A 23,501-nucleotide genomic window follows, 5' to 3' on the forward strand; every position below is an offset into this window, starting at 1 on the left:
CGGCTACTCTTGCTTCTCTAAGTGAATTCTGCAAACACTCAGAAACAGAACTCCCTAAAACCTAAAGAATCAGCAAGAGGAAAAAATTACACCTATTTTATTGCAAAATGTACTAGAAGTTACACAGCTCCTCTGCTGTAAGCGGGAAGTAGCAATCTGGTTCATGTGCATAGGCAAGCTTCCCCCCTTACCTCAGGTCCACACTTTTGATGTGACTCATACGGTTCAGCACTGCAAGGTCCAGCGTCTCTAGCAAGTTCCCTGCCAGGGCTAGTTTGTCTAAGATGATGAGTTTCTCACAAATTGCTGGCAGTTCACAGAAGTTATTGAAGGAAAGGCCAAGGCAGCTGAGCTGTTGCAGACCTCCCAGTTCTTCTGGTAAGGATGTGAGGAAATTCCCATCGAGCCAGAAGGTCTGGAGACTGCAGCAGTGAAAAAGTGAAAGAAAAGAATTCAGCAAAGAGTAGTGAACATCACATTTAGCATTTTCAGTTAATTTCCTCGTATAGCTAGCTGGTCTCAGTGTGGCTATTTCTTAAAGGTACCTACGAGCTAATTTTATTCTCATACACATCAGAATATGTTCTCTTTGCATCTGCTGCCATCTTGCATTCCCTTGCCTTCTTTCTTGTTATCTCCTTCCTACATTCTCTTCTAATTTATTTGTTACATCAAATGGAGCTGCAGACACTCCTTTTTTAAAATAAGCTGGAGGAAAAACAGGCCACAATGAACCAATAGCTCAGTATCAATGTTTATCTAAAGGAATGCAGTAATAGTCTTGCAATTAGATTTACTTAAGCTTAACCTTTTATGCACTCTGGGTAGCTACTGGGGAAAATGGAGAAGGTTTTTACTCCAGCAAACACTTCAAGCCAAAATTTTCAGAGGGGATTGCCCAAGCATTTCCACACTAAAATCCTCTTTTTAACACAAAAAGCAAGCAAATTCTGTAGAAAGCTATCAAAACATACTAGTGCTGACAAAAATCACTAGACCTCTGTGAGATGTTGCCAGAGAAAAGTTTTACACAATAAATTCGAAGTTTTATAGAAACTGCATCTGTATGGAAAATATTAAATACAAATAATAAACAGAAATTCAGAAAGTCACACACCTCTGCAGCTGCAGAAAAATGTGCATTAACTTATCTGAGAAACAATACAATTGCCTTCAGATTGCTTCGTCTGCATCACGTTTCCTCACCTTCTCTAGATCAGCAGCTGTCATGTTTTAATAGTAGTGATAAAGGAATTGCACCTGAGACCGTCTGCAGTCCTGTAAGGCACCCTTATACTTTAAACTTGCATACAGTTAAGAACTGTGCAAACCCTTTTGTGTAAGACATTTATGAATACTGCAGCAATATAAACAGCATGCTCTGCTTGTACAAATAAGGTTCACACACTAGGCCTCTGAATTTGAGAGGCATGGATATTTTTCCCTAGTTCTACAACGCCGAACTGATCTCCACAGATGTTTTGCTGTACTAGTCTGCAGTTTCAGGAAATGCCCCTGACAGTGTGAGCTTTAGATAGAAACTCTTAACTGTTTTTATGTAAACATAACAATATTTATGTTTAACCAGTAAGACATCACCAAAATAGTAGTTTAAAAGGGGAAAAAAAAAAAAAAAAAAAAGATGAGAACACAGGAAGGAAACAACAAGAAAGCAGGTAAGTGAATGCAAGATGGCAGCAGATGCAAAGAGAACAAGATGCCTTCACTTTTACATAACAATGGACATAAACCTGCAAGAAATCAAACAAGTCATCCCAAAGTAAAAACAAAACAAAAAAATGCCAAAAACCAAAGCCCCCAAAACACACCCCCCCGCAGAGAACATAAAAAGCTTAAGTTTACTAAACTTTAAGTTAGAGTATATTCATGTGCTTGGAAGTCTTCACGTTTACTCTAGCTCAGCAAGGTGGCGCCTGTGATTCAAGGCAGCGCCTATGACTCAAGGTATCATAACTGGCTGTTAAGTGTATTCCTAGGCCACTCCAAAATGACAAAATCCACTAATCTCCTCTATTAGAAAACTGATTTACACTAATTTATTTTTACATAGCTAGCAGAATAGGCAGGAAGTAAAAAATGATGAACCATAACTCGCTATATACCAGTGACTTAAAACGGCAACTATATAAACACACTGTAGTATCTTAATTTTCAAGGAAAACCAAATCTTATTGGACATCTTGGTTCTCAACCTTCTGCTGGGGTCAAATACATCATTCAGTGTCCATGGACAGACCAGGCTGCCCCAGCACCCATACTTTCATTAACAGTACCTCCACGACAGCTGAGCTCAAGCAAAGCACCAAGGATGTTTATGACCACAGATAAAAAGAATATACTTACTTCAACAGTTTGCCAATCTGGCTCGGCAAGTAACGAAGTCCGTTACAGGAAATATTAAGCTCTGTCAGAGTAGAGATCTCACACAGTGATACAGGAAACTCTCCAAGTCTATTATGAGACAGGTTCAGGCTCTTCAACTGAGAAAACCTATTGGTAAGAATACTAGTTAATTCACAGGCCTCCATGGTCTCAAAGCAAAAAGCATACAAAACCAGTTATAAAGAGTTTTGAAGTCTTCGTACACTGGCGATACAGTCAGCTAACTCATTATGGGAGCTTCTGAACAATTTTCTTTTAAGTCACTGATATTTTGTATCTCAGTGGTAATGCTGAAAGTGATCAAAATACCATGGTTTTACTGCAAAGACTGGCAACAACCTTTTACCCTGACAGGCTTCCTCCTACTGACCTTTTCTAAGATTAAGGAGACCAAAAATACTCCATTAAAAAATTTACCTTCAAAGAATTATGTAGAGTAACAGTCTACAATTATGCAGCTTGGGAAAACACGAGCTGAAAACATTAACTTGGACTATTCTGAGAATAAAACAGAAGGGGGAATACCCTTTTCCAGCTAGGCACAGCAGAAGGCCTAGCACAGCTGTAAAAAGGAAAACCAGGAAAGCGCTGCCTTCACCCTGGGAAGCCCAAGACCATGGGCTTTTTCCATGTGTGAAGTGCTGCTTGCTTGGCAGACTGTACCACACAGGTAGTGCCAAGCAAGCACTGATGCAGCCCTCACAGTCACTGCAGTCCCACGTGCCTAAGAGGTGGTTGCCTATTCCAGCTCCTTTTACCACTGTGCTAGGTGCAAATAGATAAAGAAATCAATCATGGGCTGAGGTCATATGCAAAAGGTTCTTCTCAAAGAGTTCCTCTTTCTACAGGAAACAAAAGTATTTCTCCCCAAGTAATAACCTTCTCATCCCAAACCGGAACCATTAATACAGTGGGGAAACTAATATACACAATTTATGACACAACTGCAAACCTAATGTAAGGTACCAGAGAAGTACTTCTTGGAAACATACAGTTCATTTATCTGCTCCACCCACCATACTTTTTACTAGGCCATGGTAAGTAGCTCTTACTTTGAAGCAAATGTTTTAATATAGATAACAAATCCAAGGTTAATTAGCTCGAGGGAGAATATTACTTCTAGCTTGAGATGTCCTGAACTGTAAGACTGAAAGGTTTTGGATTTTGTTCTTTATAGTGACTCCTTTTTCAGATTCAGAATACTTGGAATGATCTGTGTAGGAACTTATATTTCTCCATTTTGCTTTATAATCGTGGGGAAGGGGGTGTTGTTTTTTCTAAAAGAAGGAGCATATTTAATACTTGGACATGGGTGGTTTGCTTTGAGGAAGCACCCTGCCATATAAAAAAGGGCATAGGCATGTAATGTTTCCTGCAGCCACAGACTCTTTTGCAATGCAACTGGAAGTTAAAGAGAAATATACTGGTAATAGCTTTCCTAAAGGGAACATATTGTATGATGCAAAGATCTCACAATGATACGAAAATCACAAACTTGTACACAGAACTTCACAACAATGATGGAAAAGTAGGAAACAAGAGGGTAAACCTACATATTTGAACTCTCTCATTAACTGGTTCAACTTTAAGAGATTTAGGGCAGATCACAGTTCTCAGGTTTTGGAGTCAGAAATCGCTTTAATGAAACTGCTTTCTCTGGAGTTCTGCAACTTTTCTTTGGCACTCTGGATTTTTCTATGGCACCTGTCCTTAACACCAAGCAGCTCTTTTTCTCTTATTAGCAGAGTGTGGTGAGAAGCTGCCCTGAGAGGCATGACATTAAATGTGACAGCATAACCAATTTTTAGAATTCACTCCTCTGCAACAATATCAAAGCAAACACAAAAGGGGCATTACATTTTCCAAAAGCTCGAGAGAAACTGATACATGACACAGCTTGGTCTGAGACTCCTCGAGCAGACAGTCATTCAATAGGGAGGACAATACTCAAAAGTCTTTTGAGTTCTCCTTCTGTCCCTTCTCCTTTGCCCCAACATTCTTGAACAGTAGGGATGTGGGAATGGAATGCAAACCCAACTCTCAAGTTGTACCCATGAACCATATATTATATGGAACAAGGATTCTGAAATTGTTATGGCTCCTCAAGTTTTGGTCTATGCTTTTACAGCATATATTGAGATTACAGCAAAGAGGTATGGAAACATCGCAACAAATCCTCAATGGGATGTCCAACCTCTGTTCAGCAGCCCAAACTGGTGCTGGCCTGAAATATTCCCAGTTTCATGTAATGTCCTGCTCTGCCACCAAAGCATCCCAGTACAACTCTGTACCAACTAGCTATAATGGTGATAATAGACATGCATATGTATACACATGCATATGCACACATGTGCACACACACTTATAAAAGATTAGACTTAATAAAGTTTTCCAGAAAAGGGAGATACTTGAAAGGCAGTAAGTTACATCTCCTAGATTATTTTTTATGTAACAGAACAGGTGGGGTTATTTAATTTCCTTTGTTTAACATTTCCCTTTTAGTTAATTATTTTTGTTCCATTATTACAAATTATAGCTAGTTAGACTCCTAGAGCTTGAAAGACTTCCTCAGAGAAAGAGATCTGATCATTGCAAAAAATTCCGCTATTTGGAATTGTGAGTCTCTAGGCATTGATGACACCTACTGCAAGTGAGCAAGTTTCTTTATTTGGGGTTTTGTCCTGATAAACATCCTAAAAACCTCCGAAATAAAATCTTTTCAAATGGCAATGAGCAGCCTTACGTGGGCTACCTAATGCTACCTGTTTATTCAAGATTGTGTGAAGTGAGGGCTTCTTTTATGGCTTTTGTTTGTTTGAGGATTTCAGCTTCATCAGACATAGTCACTGCCAGGAAAAGAGTTGAGTTTCTGACATGTGAGATCTCTTGTTGACTACATGCAAGGTCAAAAGAAATTTCATGCCCCTTTGCTGATCCTGTGAACCAAGGATACCGCATTTTAGAAAACGAAGTTCTGGTAAGGTTTTCAACATCACACAATGTATTTGAAGAAAGTAGTAGAAAGCAAAATCTTGAATTACTGTAAGCAGCTGTTTCAGTAATAGAACCTACTACAATTCAGTAGTTACAAAACATTTAAATAACTATGGAATTAAAATAAGACCAGACTAGACTCTGGCTCTCAACAAAATGCAAAGAATTCTCACAGATGTGCAATTTTTTCCCCCTGTGTGTACCCTCATGGATATCTGGGTATCTCATTACCTGTAGGAAGAAAAATAACCTGGTAACAGGCCCCTAGAAATAAAGAAAACAAAAACACAACAAAAAAACCCCAAAACAAAACAAAAACCCTGCAGTTTTGCAATTTCTCTAAATGCATTATGCCTTAAGAAAAGTGTGTTACCACCACAAAGCCATTTGAAAATATTGCTACAGGCTTCCTAACTGCTTTTGAAATTAATAGAGCAACTCCTTGAAATCTTTTTAGTATGGCTAGCGTAGGTATCAACAGACTAATCTTCCTCTAGATTTTTTTTTTCAAGAATTAACTTTAAAATATTTTTGTAAGACCCCTTCACTTACATAAAGTGACTACATCATGCTTCCATACCATGACACAACTGCTACTCTTTTAAAAGCAGATTGCTACAAGTTTCAAAAGCAAAGCTGGAGTCTCACAGGCCCTCTGCCAATTCCAAATGCACGTCGAGAACTTCAGAAAATGGGCTTTTTCAGACCTGCAGTGCTTACCCACAATAGCAGCATTATGTTTTCCCTCACCTTTTATTTTATACCCAAAATGTTTTTAGGAAGCAGCCTTATATTACTATTGCATCTTGTCCATACAAATGGCATATTGCTCCACAAGGCTCATCTCAGATCAAACTTAGCACAAAGAATCCATGGAAGGGAGTTCATGAATACTGTAAATTGCTGGAGGCTTATGCCTGCCTGTGCTGTTCAGTTCTGCTTCCTAGCCCCCTCATTCGTTAGAGATTCCTGAAGATCAGTCTTTTTACCACCCCCACGAGAACCGGCAATAGACTCCCCCTCCTCTTCATCCCTGGATGCACATGTCAAGAAATACAAATGTCAAAGAAAAATAATTCTTTGTGGACCTGCAAAGAGAGTCAAGACTCCCTGCTCCACTTGATCTCATAAAATTGTGTCGTAGGTTGAGGTAGATGATGTCTTGACTGTAGAATAGGTGCTCGGGTAGTTCCTCAAGGCTGTAGCATGACAGATCAACCATGCTAAGTCGCATAGACACAACCTGAAAAGGAGGAAAAGCTGCAGCTGTGCAACAATTTTTCTCTGGAAGTCTACTGGAAGGCCAAAGAATGCAAATAGTAACCAATGTGCAAGAACATGAAAAAACCTCCCTGCACCCATCAGGGAGAGCCCATGCAGGAAACTGAGTCTATGGGGTATGAGTTCACATCATTTGCTACTATTGTTTCTGCAAGCCCCCTGAGAAGGATGCATATCTGGGTATGAACACACAGTAAGCCTTGCTCTGTATGTGTAATGGGTGCTGCCTAAAAGCTAGACATAAGAGTGCCAGCCTAATGGAGGAAACCATATTTTTGGCTGAGGAAACTGCTGAGGAAGCATAATCTCTTGAGTGCCTTCCAGAGATGCAAGCAGCAACAGGAAGCAGTTTACTTTCCAGTTCAGTCCTTAAAGGTTTACAGGACCTCTGCTTCACCTAGCTACTTCTTCCAGCTTTCTTTTGTTAGTTTGTTCAGGGCATATTAGAAGCATGACCTGTTATGATGAAAAAGTTTCACAAATTACGGTTTTGCAACATTTCATAAAGTCTCTGCAAATATCAGATCTCCTTTCATTAAGTATGCTTTGTTTCAATGTCTCTCGCGCTTCATTCCAGATTTCATGACCTGCTTTATGCTGAACTCATTTCCTATTTCATAATATTTTTTTTATATATATATATATATATATATGGTCAAAGCATGGCTTAGCATTAAGCTATTGCCATCCAATTGTACTTTAATGCACAATAAGGATGCAGCTCTGAACAAACTACACCTGTCTTGCTGACCTGTGATCTCCATGTTAACTCAAACCTATCGGGGTAGCTCTGTGGCAGTCCAGGCAGATTTAAGTATGGCAACAGGTGCAATTTATACCTTTCCATGACTGTAAAGTCAGCTAGTCCCTGTGGTTTGCTCTAGTGATCTATGATTAGCTATCTCAGTAGGTGCAGCAGGGGTGAAAAAAAATGCAGAACTACTACTCAACATTGTTGCCCAGGCAGAGACAGAAGAGAAGGCTAAAAGAAAAACTCTGTAGTCCTGAGCATGTAAGAAATTAAGCAAGTTGGAAAGTCTCTTGGGTCCATCCATCCAGCATCCTACCTGCATACCTAGCATCTCTGCCTGCATACCAAGCCTACATTTGAAGACCATTCTTAAACCCATATCCCCACCACCCAAACCACTGCAGTCTCCAGAGCCTTACCGTGGATGCCTGTCGGTGCCACCGCTGGCACTCAGCCAGTGTTTCAAAGGAAAACGTGTATGTTTGAGCTTGTGCACCAGCAGATGTGAAAGCAAGTGTGTACTGCCGACGTTTCATCTCTTCCACCTGCAAAGGGAGAATTGAAAACAAAACAGCCTGCCTAAACTCCAGCAATTACAATGGATCTGAAGTCTAGGGTGAGGTATTACCAACTACTGGTAACATAACTTTACAACTGTGTTTTCAGCAAAATGTAATTGAAGAGAAACACAAAGTAAATCCTTCTTAACATCTTTCTGCTGAAGTAGATCCAAGCAGCAATAATTTCTGGAACGTCCATTCTCAACATTGGCTACCAAGGTGGAGGCAGAACTCTTCATGTCATTAGCTTTAAGACTACTACCAAAGCAAAGCAAGTAGAAAGGGGTCGTACAACTCTCTGCACATGTTAAGGCAGTAATCTGTTACAAAACACTACATTAACCTCTTGTGGATAATACCCATCGTCATGATCCTTTCTTCCCTTCTCAGTCACAGAAAGCTAACCAAAAAATGTCTTACCTTCCCTCCAACGAGAGGCAAGATGTGCATCTTCCCTGTGTGGCTATCTTTCACAGAGGACACAATGAGGCACGTACCACAGAGAATTACCAAACGCTCTGCCCACTTGTGCAACTGGGTCTTTCCTTTCCGTACGTTGTAGACTCCAGAGAGCAGGATGCGATCTAGCTGTTCCACTTGACATGGCTTTTCTGAAGAAAAAGGGGACATTAGAATTCACTTTCCCTTTCTTCCTCATTCTCAGCTGTCAGTACAACTAGCAACACGACATAATATGCAAGTTATTTATGTAAGAACAAGCACAGACAAGACAAGGTGCCCTTCAAAAAAAACCCTCATGCAAAGGACAAGCAACTTCCTCAGTCAGTGCAGTGATGGCGATAAGCAACCACTGTGTGCCTTCCAGTACAACATTCTACCAGTTGCCAGGTAGTAGGTTCCTAATCTACAGGTAATTGTAGACCTCAGCAAACTTACACACTTGCCAAACATCTTTCATTCAGATGCAACAGAAAAGCAATTTCAAACTCTTGTGGAGTCAGCTAAAGTCACAGAAACCATCAAATAAGTGGCTTCTACCAGTCTTTAAAGTAAGGCCTGGAAAATTAGCTACAGAAGAAACTTACTTCCCCGAAGACTATTCAAGTGAAAGGACTCCAGCACTGACTGTTACAGCTGGTGCTGTGTGCACTGCTAGCTAGGACTCTAGCTAGCCAAACAGAATTCTAGTCAGCCTTCTAATCCACATACAGTTAATTTTAGGTCAGCCTAACTCCCTGCCCCATTTATTACCTTTTGTTTTCAAGATAATGACAGATCTCCCAGACGCTTTTCAAGATTCTGTCCACTGTTCATACTATCTTACCTGCTAGGAAAATTTTCAAAATAGTCACTGAATTTAAAGAACAGGAATAAGCCTGAACTGATGGATCTATGAGTTTCAAGTGTTAAGGATCTCCTCACATTAAATTTGTATTTAATTTTATCCTAAATAATCCCTAAGACAAATCCTGGCAACAGGTCCTTTGTTTTACTTAGAAAAGAGTCAGTCTTTTTTGAAGTTGCTACTGACACCTTGCTTCTGTCTTGAACTGTCCTACAAGTGTCCTGATATCCCCAAGCAGCATGAACCTGCAGGTATTTATATTCTCCACCCAGAAGTCAGAAATTGACTAGCCAACATATATGGCAGACAATGATAAAAACTCTAGATTCGCTGGAAAAATAGTCTCACTATTGTTTATGCATGCCTCGCTTCCAGACACAAATCATACTCCAAACTTTTATTAGGAGCAAAAAGTTAACCACCAACTAAAGTCGTTATACTCTTTCTCAGCTAGAAAGCAGGCTCTTCAGCATGCCAAATTTAAAGCATTGTCTTTATGTCCATACCATGCTGAATTTAGCTGATTATATTTAGCTGTTTATTTTACAACAGCAGCTTTGTTTCAGAGACATGAATTTTGGTGTAAGATGTCCTTTAATGATGAGAAATTCTCATCATCCACAGAAAAAACTGCCTGGATTTCACCAAGCTGAAAGACCAGCCACAGATTTGCAAGAAAACAGTATTATGCGACCAGAAGTGGCATCCTACTGACTGCCACAGCAGCACTGTTCCAAGCACCAGATACTACGATGAAGCTACACCAATCCTCCAGTTCCCCCATCTGCTCTGAAAGATCCGTAACACCTATGTCCTAGTGCTAAGTAAACACCCAGGGGCAACATCCAAGGACTTCTACTTGGAATCCCAGGTATTTCACAACTCCTCAAGCTGTGTGTAAGAATGTTCTTAACCTCTAGGGACAGGCAAGTTCCTGTCAGTCTTTGCAGCTCCTGAGCTTGGCCTTGAATGTCACTGCGATGATGCTCAACTCCATGCTCCAATTAGCGAGCACAGGCTTTCCCATGGAGAACAAGGGTGCAGGTCATCAACAGACAGAGCTAGCACCTCTAACAGCATGAGTTACACAATTCCAGCGACAGCAATACATGGAATCAAGACAATTCCCCACAGAGAAAGCGTGCAACCTCTACAATTCACATCTGTCACACCTGACATAGAGTCTTTACATGCTTCAACAACAGATCAAACAGATGCAGCTCTCCAGGGCCATCAAACTGTTCATCTAACCCAGGGGTCCTCAAACTTTTTAACCAGGGGGCTGGCACACGGATGAAGTGGCAGGCAGTCATCTGCAGCTGCTTGGTTTCCCTCCCCAACCCCCGGCGAGGGGTGGGGGTGGGGCAGGGGGGTTCTGTAAATACCGGGGGCCGGATTGAGGACCCTGGGGGGCCATATTCAGCCCCTGGGCCATAGTTTGAGGACCCCTGCTCTAACCTTTGGTCTCTGAGCTTGCCCCAGCCAGCCTGGGTCACTGGCCTCCATTCTCCAAGTGACTTCCATTGAAAGGAAGCCCTCGCCCCATTCTCCCAACCAATCTAACACGCCTAAAACTCTTGGGCTCCTACGAGTATCTTAACAGCCAGACTTCAGGAAGCATGCTTCCCTCTCACCACTGTTTAACGTGAGATTTCTATTAATCTGCTTGCAGTCCCATCAACCCAACTGGGCGTAAGCACTCACCATGCACCAGGGAAAGAAACAAACCCAATGTATCACATGGGAAAGGCAGACAGAAATGTGGGAAGAGAGCAGAGAAATCCAAGAGACATCCCCAAGGAGTGAAATAAATATGAAGGTTGCTCTCAGCACTCCAGCAGGTCCAGAAGGGGCCCACAGAAACGGTCAGGTGGCTGGAACACCTCTCCTATGAAGAAAGGCTGAGAGAGTTGGGGTTGTTCAGCCTGGAGAAGAAGAAGGTTCTGGGAAGACCTTCTTGCAGCCTTTCAATATATAAAGGGGACTTATAAGAAAGGCACGGAGAGACTTTTTACCAAGGTCTGTAGTGACAGGACAAGGGGCAACGGTTTTAAACTGAAAGAGGGTAGGTTTAGATTGGACCTAAGTAAGAAGTGGTTTATGATGAGGGCGGCGAGGCGCTGGCCCAGGCTGCCCGGAGCAGCTGTGGGTGCCCCATCCCTGGCGGTGTCGCAGGCCAGGCTGGACGGGGCTGGGGGCAGCCTGGGCCATGGCAGGTGTCCCTGTGCCTGGCAGGGGGTTTGGGCTAGAGGTCCCTTCCAGCCCAAACCATTCTGTGACTCTAGGATTCCAAGTAATGTTTCTCTGGCTAAAATGCATTACTTCATCCCTTACGTTCTTAGCTACAGGCTTTGCAAAATTATCACATAATCCTCCATAGCATTCCCGCTAATTCTTCCCCTACCTTTAATAACCACATTTACTTTTACTTCCTTAAAAAAGGTCTCCTGAACTCTCTTCAATCCTTATATTTCTTCCTTCACAGCCTCTTTCTAAGCAGGACTACTCTCCCATGCTGACTGAAACTACTTAGTTCCATTTTCTACCTGCTTGCTTCCACGAAGTTGAGTCACCATTCTTAAATCTTCACCAGTTCCTGCCTGACATACCCAAACTGAATTGCTAATTTTTTCCTTAAAAGTCGTCTACAGCCTTACGCTTGACACCTCTCCTCCTTGCAGATGAAGTAACTTCCGAATCCCTGCTCCTTGCCCTGTAAATCCAGACTGTACGCATGTCATCCTTCTTTCCATCTCCATTACACTGTTTTTCCTGTTCTGCACACAGCTCCCAGACAGAAGGGGTTTGTCTCAGGTAAAGGGGTAGAGAAGCTGTTTTCTTATGATTCCCGGTTTTGACACTGAATAAATAAACAATGGCTAGCAGCTTAGTCGGGCTACCCAGCTCCACCATACACAAACAGTTTTCCATTAAAAGCACTCTGACCCTTTTTTCCCTGAAATGCAATAAATACGTAGGTGAAGTATTTCTAAGTAATGAAATAATTTCATTACCAGCTTTCCTTTCCTTTACTTCTTTCATATTTCCTCTTCACTTCAGTGAATTCCTTTTCTGACTGCTAGCGTCATAGGTCAATGGGCTTACGACTATCGTTCTGTTGCTCCTTATGCACATGGTATCCTGCCCAAACTGATTCAATAGGCCACTCAGAAGTCTCACTTCTGCAATGAAACACAGTGGGTTTCTAATGGCGACCTACATTGTTATTTACCAGCTGGCACTTTCACTCTGTATTTACAGGCTGTGAAGGTATTTGACCAGGACCTTCCTTGCCCATATCCACATACCTTTTGGAAATACAGTCTTTAGGCTTATCTAGACTGAACTGCAATATGTTTCTGATCTTATTAGGAGCTCTAAGGCATTTGTTGTAACAATGGAAACTAAAAACAGAGCAATCTTGTGTCTCCCTGTGGAGCTGTCTTTTCTCAAGCCATAGACACCCTGTCATCAAAAGAACTACAGAATCATGGGTTTTTTCTATCAATCTTGAAAACACGCGTTTTTTTTAGGAAATGCTTACTGGTACTTAGAGTGTTTGATGTAGCCACCATCTAGAAACCAAACAGGTCAACGACCTGGGCTTCAGCTGAGTTATACCTCATAGTTAAAGCTACAGGAACAGTGACAAGTGTGCACACACAGGATTCCTTACCACTGTAAAAGCGAATCATACAGCTGAGATCAGAGTTTGCTGCCTCTTCCTGCATTCTGACAGGATCATCAAAACCCAACCCAGCCAAGTAGTCATATACAATCTGAAGGGGTTTTTCTGTGGGCTCCAGCCTCCTGTCAAAACAGACAAGAAAGCAGTGTGAGAACACAAAAAAGATTAAACAAGGCTCAATGCAGCTAAAGTGTGAGGAATACTGACATACTGGTTGTTCTGCTCCCCTGAAAAGCATCCCCGGGGTCCGTGCTTCCTGCTTGTCAAGTAGCACTTAAGAACTGCAACACTTAAAGAATTACATTGCAGAAGGGCAACAGAGGAAAAGCAACAGACATATGCCATACAATCCATGGTGATCACTTCCATTCTATGATTTAAGGAGCACCAGGAGGAAACAATGACAAGAATCAAAACTAGAAACACTGCACAAAAAGCAGACTCCAAATAATTTTAAAAACCTACGTATAATGACTGAAAGATTTGAAAGAGCTCTACATAAATTTCTCTTCCAGATGCAACTGGGAGCAAAGCATATGAGAATCCTCCTGAAGAACGACTTCTAAAAAGAAAGAAAAAAAATTTCCCACACTCTTTAGCTCTCATCAGTGTAAGATTCTCACGCTTTGGCAAATTAACTCAAACAGTACATTTAAAGAAAAGACATTTTTAGAACTACAACAGGTCATAGGAAGGATTCAGTGCCTAATTTGAATAAATGGCAGTAAGTTCCCCTGAAACATCAGGTTTAGTATATTCAGAACAGAAAAAATTTTTTGATCCTCTCGTCTAACTTCTTCCAGAGATGTGGAATTGTTATTTTCTGCAATAAAAATAACAGTTTCTCCCTAAATCAGAAGTTCTACTTTAGGGAAAAAACTCTTAGTGTAAAACATTAAGCACTGAAAACATAAGACGGGAGTTAAAATAAATTTTCTCCAGTTGTCCACTCATTATCCACTTCATTATCCACATAAAAACCCTCATTTTTAATCTAAAAGTGCCTAGCTTCAGATTACGGTCACTGGATCCCGACTTGTCACCTGTTCTTTAAACAGGTGTTTATAAATCATGCAACTAACTATATCTAACTTCCTTTTCAAAACGAGGCTTTTAAATTTTTCTTGCTAGGGTGGGTCTACTTTGATTCAAAATAAATTTTACCACTAATTTTTTTTTTTTTTTAGCATACCAACATGACTATTCGCTGTACTCATACACAAACATACAGAGACTTCTTAGTTATACTCAAGAGTATTTATATTCCTGGATCAAAGCTGCTCTCGACTATTTGGCACATTCACTCATATCCCTTCAATCCACGAGTCCCCCTCAATTGTAGTTTTTGCAAGTTATAGCCTCTTTCCTCTCCTCTTTACTATTTAGTACGCTTGGCTTTTACATATATCCAGTGATATTGAAAAGCAGTGTTTTCCAGGGAATACCATATGTTAAACGTATCTAGATCAGCGTCTTGCACTGACTTCTCAACACTCACCACTCCCTCGTTCTAGGCCTTCCTGAGTTGCTACCTTTATTTTAGCCACAGATTATTAATAGAACAACTGAAGAGTGCAAGTTTAGCCTTCTTCATTCAGACATATGCTAACCCCTCTAAAAAAATAACGCTTCCACTGAACAACAGTTTCCAATTTGAAAAGGTATCAGCCAATGAGTTTTACTGGTTTGTGCATTGCTTTTCCACCAATGACATCAGAACACAGAAGCACAGAATGGTTTGAGTTGGAACGGACCTTTAAAGTCATAGTCCAACCCTCCTGCAATGAGCAGGGTCATCTTCAACTAGATCAGGTTGCTCAAAGCCCATCATCAAATTCTACATCACACACTGCAACAAATGACTAATGCCTTTGGCAATCAAGCTTGAAATTTCAAAGCATCAAGATCAAGTTTGTTTGGTAAGACCTGTTTTCTACTAAAATTTGTTGACTTGCATATATCATTTATACTGCATGTCTTAACGTGAAATATTTCACTACTGTATGGAGCAAATCTCTGCTTCTTCCCAACCAAAGAAAAAAATATTTCTGATTCTTTTTAATGATTATATTATAGTATATCCACTATTACCACCAGCTTTACAAATGCCTTCTCAAAATTAAGGTAGGACTGATTTCATAAAACATGCCCCCTTTGCAACTATGTAGTCATCCAGACTTCCTTTGTAGCCAACAGGACACAGCACCTCAAGTAGTAAAATGACCTCAGGTATTTCAAGCACATACATTGCAGCTCTTTCACTTCACATACAGGACCTCTGCATCAGAAACAGGATTACTCATGAAGTTATGATCCAAACCAACAAAGTTTCTAGCCTGAAAAGACCATGTAGTTGATACAAAGCTGATCCTGAAAACCAGTTCTTACTACTCAATGTTTGCTAAGCCTGCTTAGGGCAACTTTGCTTCCCCTGCTTTTGTTTTACAGGGTAATACATCAACTTGCTAGCCAGAAGGCTGTCTATGAAATAAGCCCTTTTCTCTTGCTTCAGAAATTGTCTCTTGGAGCTTCTACTGACTAATAAAACTGATGTCAGGCCTCGCAGGCTGCAGTCTCTAGTCAGCCCAAAATACAACCGGAAAGTTACTGGCAAATTTCAACCCATAAATAGGCTTTACTGAACAAAGGAGAAAAACCTTGATCTGTTGTATCTTCAAATCCACCCGAAGGATCACTCCCTGATAGAGCTGGTTTGCTTGGTAATCTGTTCTTATTCCTTCCTTGAATGGACTAGTAGGATTTAAGTTTTAGTTTATGAGATATCAGCTGCCTTAACCAGTATAAAACATCGTTTATTCATACCAACATCTGTCACTGGTCATAATTTCTGGTTGATTTTAGGTGTTTCCCTGATTTCATGAAGCTTCCAAGGCGACCAAAAGCAATGTCAGAGATAACAATTTGATAAGTACTGTAAGTACACTCCAAAACTCATACATAAGAATAATATGCATGCATCAGTTTAAAGTTTAAGATGTAATCAAGGTGACTGTCAGCAATGCATGCCACTGCTGCTGTACTGGTGGTTTGTTGTCAGTTTTGGTGGTGGTCCTTTTATAAATACAAAAAACATTTGGAAAACTGCCTTTTCTTTCTGCCTCTTCTTTAAAGCTGTAAAGAAATTGAAATAAAGAGCTACCCAGTGTAGTTTAATGCAAATTCAGATAAATTTCAGCAGGAAAAACAATCCCTCCCCAGGCCTAACTATTCTCTTCTGGTATCCAAATCAGATGCTATCACGCACACACATGACAAAGTTTCTGCCACGTTCCCAATTATTTGTAAGGACTTCCCCCCCCCCCCCCCCCCCAAGAGAAAGCCAAATTAACCTAAACTTGCCAAAACAAATTGAACAAATGCTCAGAATTCATAGGAGTTTAAGGTACATAATGCCAAATTACTGAGCTTAGATGATTACTGCTGTTCAATTTGCCAAAAATTCAGTACAGATATTTCTAACCCGTTACACTGACTAGAAAGTAAGTTTAATGGCAAGTACAGCATTAAATCTTACAAAGCAGTAATGCAAGTATTTATGACTTTAAATACATATATTTTATTTAAATAAATTATTTTCCATTAGCATCAGTAAAACCGCAATCAGATTTCTGAACTTTTCAAATTATTTTTTAAATCTTTTTTTATCATTGACTCAATGTGGTTGGAACAAGCCTCTGGAGTAATCATCCAGTCCAACCCCTGGCTCAAGCAGGGCTACCTACAGCCGGTTGTCCAGAACCTTGTCCAGTTGGGTTTTCAGTATCTTGAAGGATAGAGACTCCACAGCCTCCCTGGACAACCTGTGCCAGTGCTCCATCATCCTCACAGTGAAAAAGTGTTGCCTGATGAAATCATCTGGAGAGCCTATAAGCAAGGACCAGATCTCATGCTTGCCAAAATAAAAAGGAAAATAGCTTCCAAAACAAAAACCCCCCAAAAGGAAAACAGCAGTCAAGAATGTAAATTCAGACAGTGCTGATCACCTGTACCACCAGTCACTCTGACACTGTTCCTTTCTTGGAACTCCTGAAAAAAGAGCCTAGTCCAGTTAAGATACAGCTCTTCATACTATCAGCATGAAAAGCTGGTTTATGAAGTGCTTCTTTCCCTGCTTTGCAAGATGGACATTGGACAAGAGATTGTTCAAAAGACCGTAATGCCACCAATGCCTCTCTCTTTGCAGAGACTTCTTCAGTTCAAACATAGGCTCTCCGTCTTTTTTAGGACTTTCTATTGAGATCTAGAAGCTTAGAGCCAAGAACCTCTACAAATATTTAACTCAGGTTTATGTTATCTATTTTTTTTTGCTATAGAAACAGACAGCAGTGAACATGACACCAATTTTCAAAAGAGCTTTCTGAGGTAATCTTGGAAATGACAAACCTGTGTATCTGTCTCCTATAACAGGCAAGCTACTAAAAATTGGAATAAATAATAGATTGCACTGAACAATGCTGCAATACAGTAAACCCTGATGTACTCTATAGCCTTCAGCACAGTATCCAAGAAGAATATGAGAGGTTTGACTGGATCTCCAAATACCTTGCCTGTGTTTCCCCTGACTATTGTTAGATTCCAATTCTTCTGCTATTAAAGCCTTACGCTGCCCAGTAAACAACTTTTCCAGCATATGACCTACAGCTCAGGAGCCATAAATGCTTGAGTATCACTCACAAATGGAACACTTCAAGTAGCCTCCATCTAGATTTCCTAGGAAAAAAACCCACAAACACTCAAAACACAATTTGGCTGCTGAAGGGACTGAGGCTTTTGCAAACAATACACTTGTCCTGGTTTTGGCTGGGATAGAGTTAATTTTCTTGTTAGTAGCTGGTACAATGCTGTGTTTTCCACTTAGTATGAAACAAATGTTGATCACGCCCTAATGTTTTAGTTGTTGCTAAGTAATGCTTACTCTAAATCAAGGACTTTTCAGTTTCCCATGCTCTGCCAGCGAGCAGGTGCACAGGAAGCCGGGAGGGAGCAGGGCCAGGACCGCTGACCCAAACTAGCCAAAGGGCTATTCCATGCCACAGAGCATCATACTCAGTATATAAACCGGGGGGAGCTGGCCATGCCCAGACAATTGCTGCTCAGGAACAGGCTGGGGCACCAGTCGGACAGGGGTGAGCAACTGTATTAATTTGTTTATTTGGGTTTTACTCCTCTATTTCTCTTCCCTTTTCATCACTATTATTATATTTTATTTCATATTATTAAATTGTTTTTATCTCAACCCACGAGTTTTACTTATTTCCTGAATAACCTCTCCATCCTGCTGTGGGTGGGGGCAGTGAGCAAGCAGCTGCATGGTACTTTGCTGCCAGCTGGGGTTAAACTACATCATCATCAGAATTGAGGAAGAACCTTAATACCATGAAGGGATAAGCACTTTTCATATGACACAAATTAAATCACAGTTCTATACGTTACTCAATACTTTCTGAAGTACAGTATTGTGGTTACCCCCCCGAAAAAGCTGTATATTTTAGCTCACCGTACTTGCCCCTTCTGGAGAGGAGATTGATCTTTTTCATTACTTTTATTCTTCTCATATTTCACTTCAGCAAGAATTAATGTTGTAGGGTTTCAAAATGCTAATTTGAATAACCCTTCATTTTCTTTCTTATCTGCATAAGTCAAGCTGATACGTTTCTTGAAGAGATCAAACACAATGCCCTCTGTTTTGTTCCTTTTATAAAAAAGCCACATACAAAAGAAACATTGGCAGAAATATCTGTTCAGGCCTAATACCCTAACAAATGTACCTCTCTTGCCATAGTACCATTTCTGTCTGAAAACCAACCAAAAGAGTGGTCTGTACTATTGTACCATCTAGGTTTGATTGCCACTGGCTGGAAGACAAAAGCCTTGCCAAAAAGTTAAGTCTTTGGAATTCACTACCTGGCAAAAGAGCTTGAGGTAACAGAAAAAACTACACCCAAGAAGTCACATGTATGCAGGATGCAGTATCTGACCACTCTGCAGATGTAGCACAGCTTAGTATTACACATTTCAAGTGTGATGACCTGGTGTGAAAGGTGTTTGACTCCCAGCCCGCAGCCGAGCTACTCTCCTGGCTCTAGCTGTAAGCTGGGTCTGGAAACATCAGCCCCAAGTCCAGGCATTTAGCTAATGATGCACATAGGTCCAGCACAGGGCTTTGTAATTAAAGCAATGAACAAACCAGCTTGTTACCTACAGACCACATTCAAACCAGGAAAGGGAACAACTCGCTGAATGCCTTTGGAGACATTATGGAGACCTGATTGAATGGGTCACTGTTCCACGTTCTTGTCAAGAGCCAAGTGATTGACTAACAAAACCTAGGGTAGGTCAGGAAAGGGAAAACCAAAACCAGTTATCTGGAACAGCAGTTTCTCTACAGAATTTCTTTACTAACACGATCAAGGCTGACAGGTTCCAAAGGCGATAGTTAAAGCCTGAGGTGGAGAAATATGCTTTCCCTTCAAGAGAACACAACGTGGTTCTCAAACCCAAATTGGCATGCAATCACATCAGAAATGTAAAAATTTGTCTTGTACCCAGTGCAATATGCATTGAATGCTAGCACACGTGGAGAACACCCTGGCTGTCACAGCAGCTGCTACCTGACACAAACAGCCCATTATATCCACATCAGTATCACATATCAGGTACTGGACACTTCCACCAGTCAGAGAAGCAGCTCTGTTAAAGTAAGGAGACAGAAAAGCCAACAAAAAGCAGCAACTGTTCCACAACTCCTGCTGCAACTGTAGCTCCCCTTCATAAGCAACAGTCAAGGTTTCACATCTTTGCAGTTCACATTTTTGTTGTGAGGGCTATCAGACCAAAGAAGGTATCCATGCTAATTTTGTTTAATCCTCCCCTCTGCAGGAAGGTATAATTTCTGAATATGAAAGAATGCTAACAGCAGGAAAGGCTAGGAGAACTCTAAAGGTCCTTGAGGTACACTGTGGAGAAGAAAAAAAAAGTTCTGACAGAAACTGACTCCCTCCCCTGCATGCAGACTTGAAAGGGAAATGCAGAATGATCACAAGGACACCAACGAACTTTTAAAGTGAATACACAAAAACATTTGTTATTTTTCCATCTACTGTCCAGCTTTCAGTCTTCTGAATCAGATGCCAATACTGCCACAGTCGGCTTCTGTAAGAAAGTCACCTGCTGATACTAAAGGGGGGAATAATTCTTAAGTTCTTTGGGAGACAAATGTACCTAAGTGTAAAATGCAATCAGATGCTTAACAGAATAATTTATATTCATGAACACATTATTAATCAGAAAACTTTGTTCGAGGAAGGAATTACCTCAACAGGGCATGGGGATATCTTGAGGATTCTGTCATCTTCCTGTGGTCATGCAAGCAGGTGCCACTCAGGCCTGCTTCCTGTTAGCAACACAAATGTTACCAGAGCAACGCTGGGAACTCCCATTTCTCTGCTGAGAACACCCCCGGCGGGAAGTAATTCAGGGATCTCTTCTGTGGTAAATACATTCTGAGAATTACAAGGAACGGATGCACCGTAATCAAGAATTCTCAATTAAATTTAAGACAAAGTCTGACAAAGCGTTATACAGACCAAGAGGCAACAAGAGTGGGAAGTAAACATCTACAACTCAGTACTTGCTTCCGAAACACTGGTAGCAGGACCAATTTACTTATCCAGTGCAAAGCCTGCCACAAAACAAAGACAGGCATGGCTACCTAACACGAGACAAGACACAGATGCTGAAAAGAACTCAAACACAAAACCCATTTCAAAAGCTAAAAAAAGTCAAAATGTCCCACTCTGAACACACCTACAAGCTTTACCCAGGCTTTTTCATGATACGCAGTAAAGGGTCTGCTCTACTTTCTAAATGCTGGGAAATCTGCTCACTGTTAGGATCCAAAACAAGCCAATTTCCTTGTAATTTCTTCATGCAATGAATGGAGATTTTCAGCTGCCTTGATAGCTATGGTCGTGTCCATCTAACTGAACTATCCCCAATTCCAATAACCCAAGCTGGGCGAGGTAAAAGGGTCTAAACAACTTTTTTCAACAGCTGGCTTTAACCACATCCTATTCTCTGCAGCTCTCGCCAGTATCACTCCTGTGCCCTACCTGATCAGGCACACGCCATGTTTGTAAAATTTGGATACATGCGACTTACGACTTTTGTTTTGGTATCAAAAAACCAGCTACTAGTCTTGTTCAGTGTATGTTGGCTCTACTGCTTTGCCTTCAAGTAAGAAGACCACAGCAATTTTTCTCCCCTGAGAACAGGAGTGGCAACTGAATGTTAAGTCCAGAAGAATCAATGCAAAGTCTAAATCCTGACAAACATAATGGGAGCTTGTAAACCTAGAGGAGTCCACAATACATCCACAGTGTAATGTTCACGCACATTAAACCTTGAGCTGTCTATTTACAGTCTAAATCGACTGCAGGCATAAAACGTATAATCTGATGCTTAAGCCTTCCTTATATAACCCCTACTACGTTACCTTTCTACCTTTAATTATTTACGTGGCAACTCTTCTTGGCAAAAAAATCGCTAACACATAAATATTAAATGACATAACTGTGAAAGTACCTTACATGTTTCACTGACTCAGAACACCTGTTTACAGCCTCCTAAATAGCTTAAGTTGTCTGGATGCTAAAACATCTGTAACATAAAACATAACAAAGGAGTATATGAACAGTAGCTTCTACCTATAAAATGAGAACATATTTCCTCTTGGAGTACCAGCCAAACCCTCCCAGCTAAACTACCTATGGCTGAACTAAGAAATGCGTAAAAGGTGCACCACTGCTTCATTTTTATGGATTGCATTACCCACGGCTGTAACTGCTACCAGCTGCCTCTGTCTGTCCCACATGGGTCCTGCTAACGTGCAGAGGCACGCACAGTGCTCCCCAAGACAAAAGCAATGTTTCTTAAACTGATTTATCCTTTCTCCACCCTCACCTGACCAGGTCTCCATGAAGCTGCAAAAAGAGGTTTTTCCTCCCTTCTCCATCGCATATCTCGGACGCCAGAGTGTCTACCGTACAGAGGACCAAGCGCAAGTCTGAAGAAGCAGTAGCTGCAGAATCTTTTCCATAGAGATACACGCAGCCTCGTCCGACGTCCTCTTTCAGCCAGTCCCTCTCACGGGAACCAAAGCGGCTCCTGATCAAACGGCTCCTGCTCCCGTTGCGCTTCACGTTCCTCTGCAAGCCCAAACCAGCATGTCAGCCGCCGCCCGGCTCGGCAGCGCCCGGCCTCCCTCCCCACGGCAGGCCGGGCCCGCGGGCGGGCCCCTCGCCAGGAGCCGGCGGGACCCCGCGGGCGCCGGGCCGGGCCGCCCCGCTCGGAGACAGGCACAGAAAGAACCCAGCCCCCCGTCCCGCCAAGGTCGATGCGGGCAGCGCCTCCGGCGCGGCCCCAAGCAGCCGAGGCGGCCCCACTGCGACGACTCGCACCCCACCACCCGCCCCGCCGAGAGCGGCCGGCGGGCCCCGAGCGGCCCCAGAGCAGGCCCCGGTCCGCTCCTCACCTTCAGCACCCGGATGCCGCCGCGGGGCCCGGCCCGGCCCCCCCGTGCACCGCCCGGGGCCGCCGCCTCGTCCTCCTCGGGCTCCGGCGTCTCCCTGGGCCCCGGCCCGGCCCCCAGTCCCGGCCCGGCCTCCCCCATCACCGGCCGGACGGCGAGACCCCGGGCAGCGGCAGCCCCGCCCCGGAAGCGCGCGGGCTTCCGCCGCCCGACGGCCCGCCCCGCCCCGCCCCGCCCCTGAGCGCGCCCGGCGCTGCTGGGCCTGCCGGGGCCGCCGCGCGGCTCCAGCTCCGCGGGCGCGGCCGGGCTTAGCGGCTGAGCCGGAGCAGCTCCGGGAGCTTTCGGCAGGCGGGTGCTGCAGCGCCCGCGGGCTGCGCTCCCCAGCGCTCTCGGCCTGGGGCTGCGCTAGTGCGGGTGACACGGCTGCTTCTGGGGCGTCAGGCGCCAACTGCCTACTGACCGGGCGAGGAGAGAGAGCGAGCCCGCCGCCATCCCCCTCGCTTACCCCCTGCCTGCCACCACCCGCCTCCCAGGGCTGAAGTTACACAGCGGAGTGCCTGCACATCGCCCTCTTAGCGCCGTGCCGGCCAGGCACATCAGCTCAGGCAGTCTTATGTGGTGGCTGCTAATAGTTACCATCGTCACTGCGCGGTTTACCAGAATTCGATGAATGCTTGAAGACAGCTACTGTTCATGCCTGAACAGGATCAAGCACGTTAAAACAGAAGCCTCCCACCTTCCCCGTAAGTGCCAATGGTTCCAAACTGCAAACATGCTTTAGCCTGCAATCATCACATTTCTTCCTTGCTACACTAACTCCTAGTTTATTTCAGAATTAAGTCCAGACATGCTTTCCAAATTCTCACCGTTGGTATTATTACTGTGCCAGACTCTGAGTTCTATTACAGGTTTCCTTTAAACACTTCCTGCCTTCTTCCCCGTCTATCTGAGCACTCCGCTGTGACTCA

General features: G+C 42.6%; 1 protein-coding gene across 8 annotated transcripts in view; it reads right to left on the reverse strand.

Moving 5' to 3' along the window:
• The window catches only part of PHLPP2 (PH domain and leucine rich repeat protein phosphatase 2), a 40,954-nt gene extending 18,250 nt beyond the window's left edge, over positions 1 to 22,704 (reverse strand). For 4 of the 8 annotated variants that reach the window (XR_005107592.1, XR_005107591.1, XR_005107590.1 and 1 more), the window contains exons 1-8: positions 22,537 to 22,693; positions 21,966 to 22,210; positions 12,972 to 13,105; positions 8,410 to 8,600; positions 7,849 to 7,974; positions 6,486 to 6,640; positions 2,365 to 2,511; positions 192 to 422 (exon numbers count right to left, since the gene is read on the reverse strand). Coding sequence is in view for 5 of the 8 variants with exons in the window: in XM_037408611.1 (XP_037264508.1) it covers positions 192 to 422; positions 2,365 to 2,511; positions 6,486 to 6,640; positions 7,849 to 7,974; positions 8,410 to 8,600; positions 12,972 to 13,105; positions 21,966 to 22,210; positions 22,537 to 22,674 (1,367 nt within the window). In the remaining 3 variants the exon portion in view is untranslated. Of the gene's footprint in view, positions 1 to 191; positions 423 to 2,364; positions 2,512 to 6,485; positions 6,641 to 7,848; positions 7,975 to 8,409; positions 8,601 to 12,971; positions 13,106 to 20,317; positions 20,507 to 21,965; positions 22,211 to 22,536 lie in introns of those variants that run through there. The other 4 variants (XM_037408609.1, XM_037408607.1, XM_037408608.1 and 1 more) reach the window with 4 other exon arrangements.
• Between the last annotated feature and the right edge of the window lie 797 nt (positions 22,705 to 23,501).

The sequence above is a fragment of the Falco rusticolus genome, chromosome 15 (assembly GCF_015220075.1).
Source record: "Falco rusticolus isolate bFalRus1 chromosome 15, bFalRus1.pri, whole genome shotgun sequence".
Taxonomy (NCBI): Eukaryota; Metazoa; Chordata; class Aves; order Falconiformes; family Falconidae; genus Falco; species Falco rusticolus.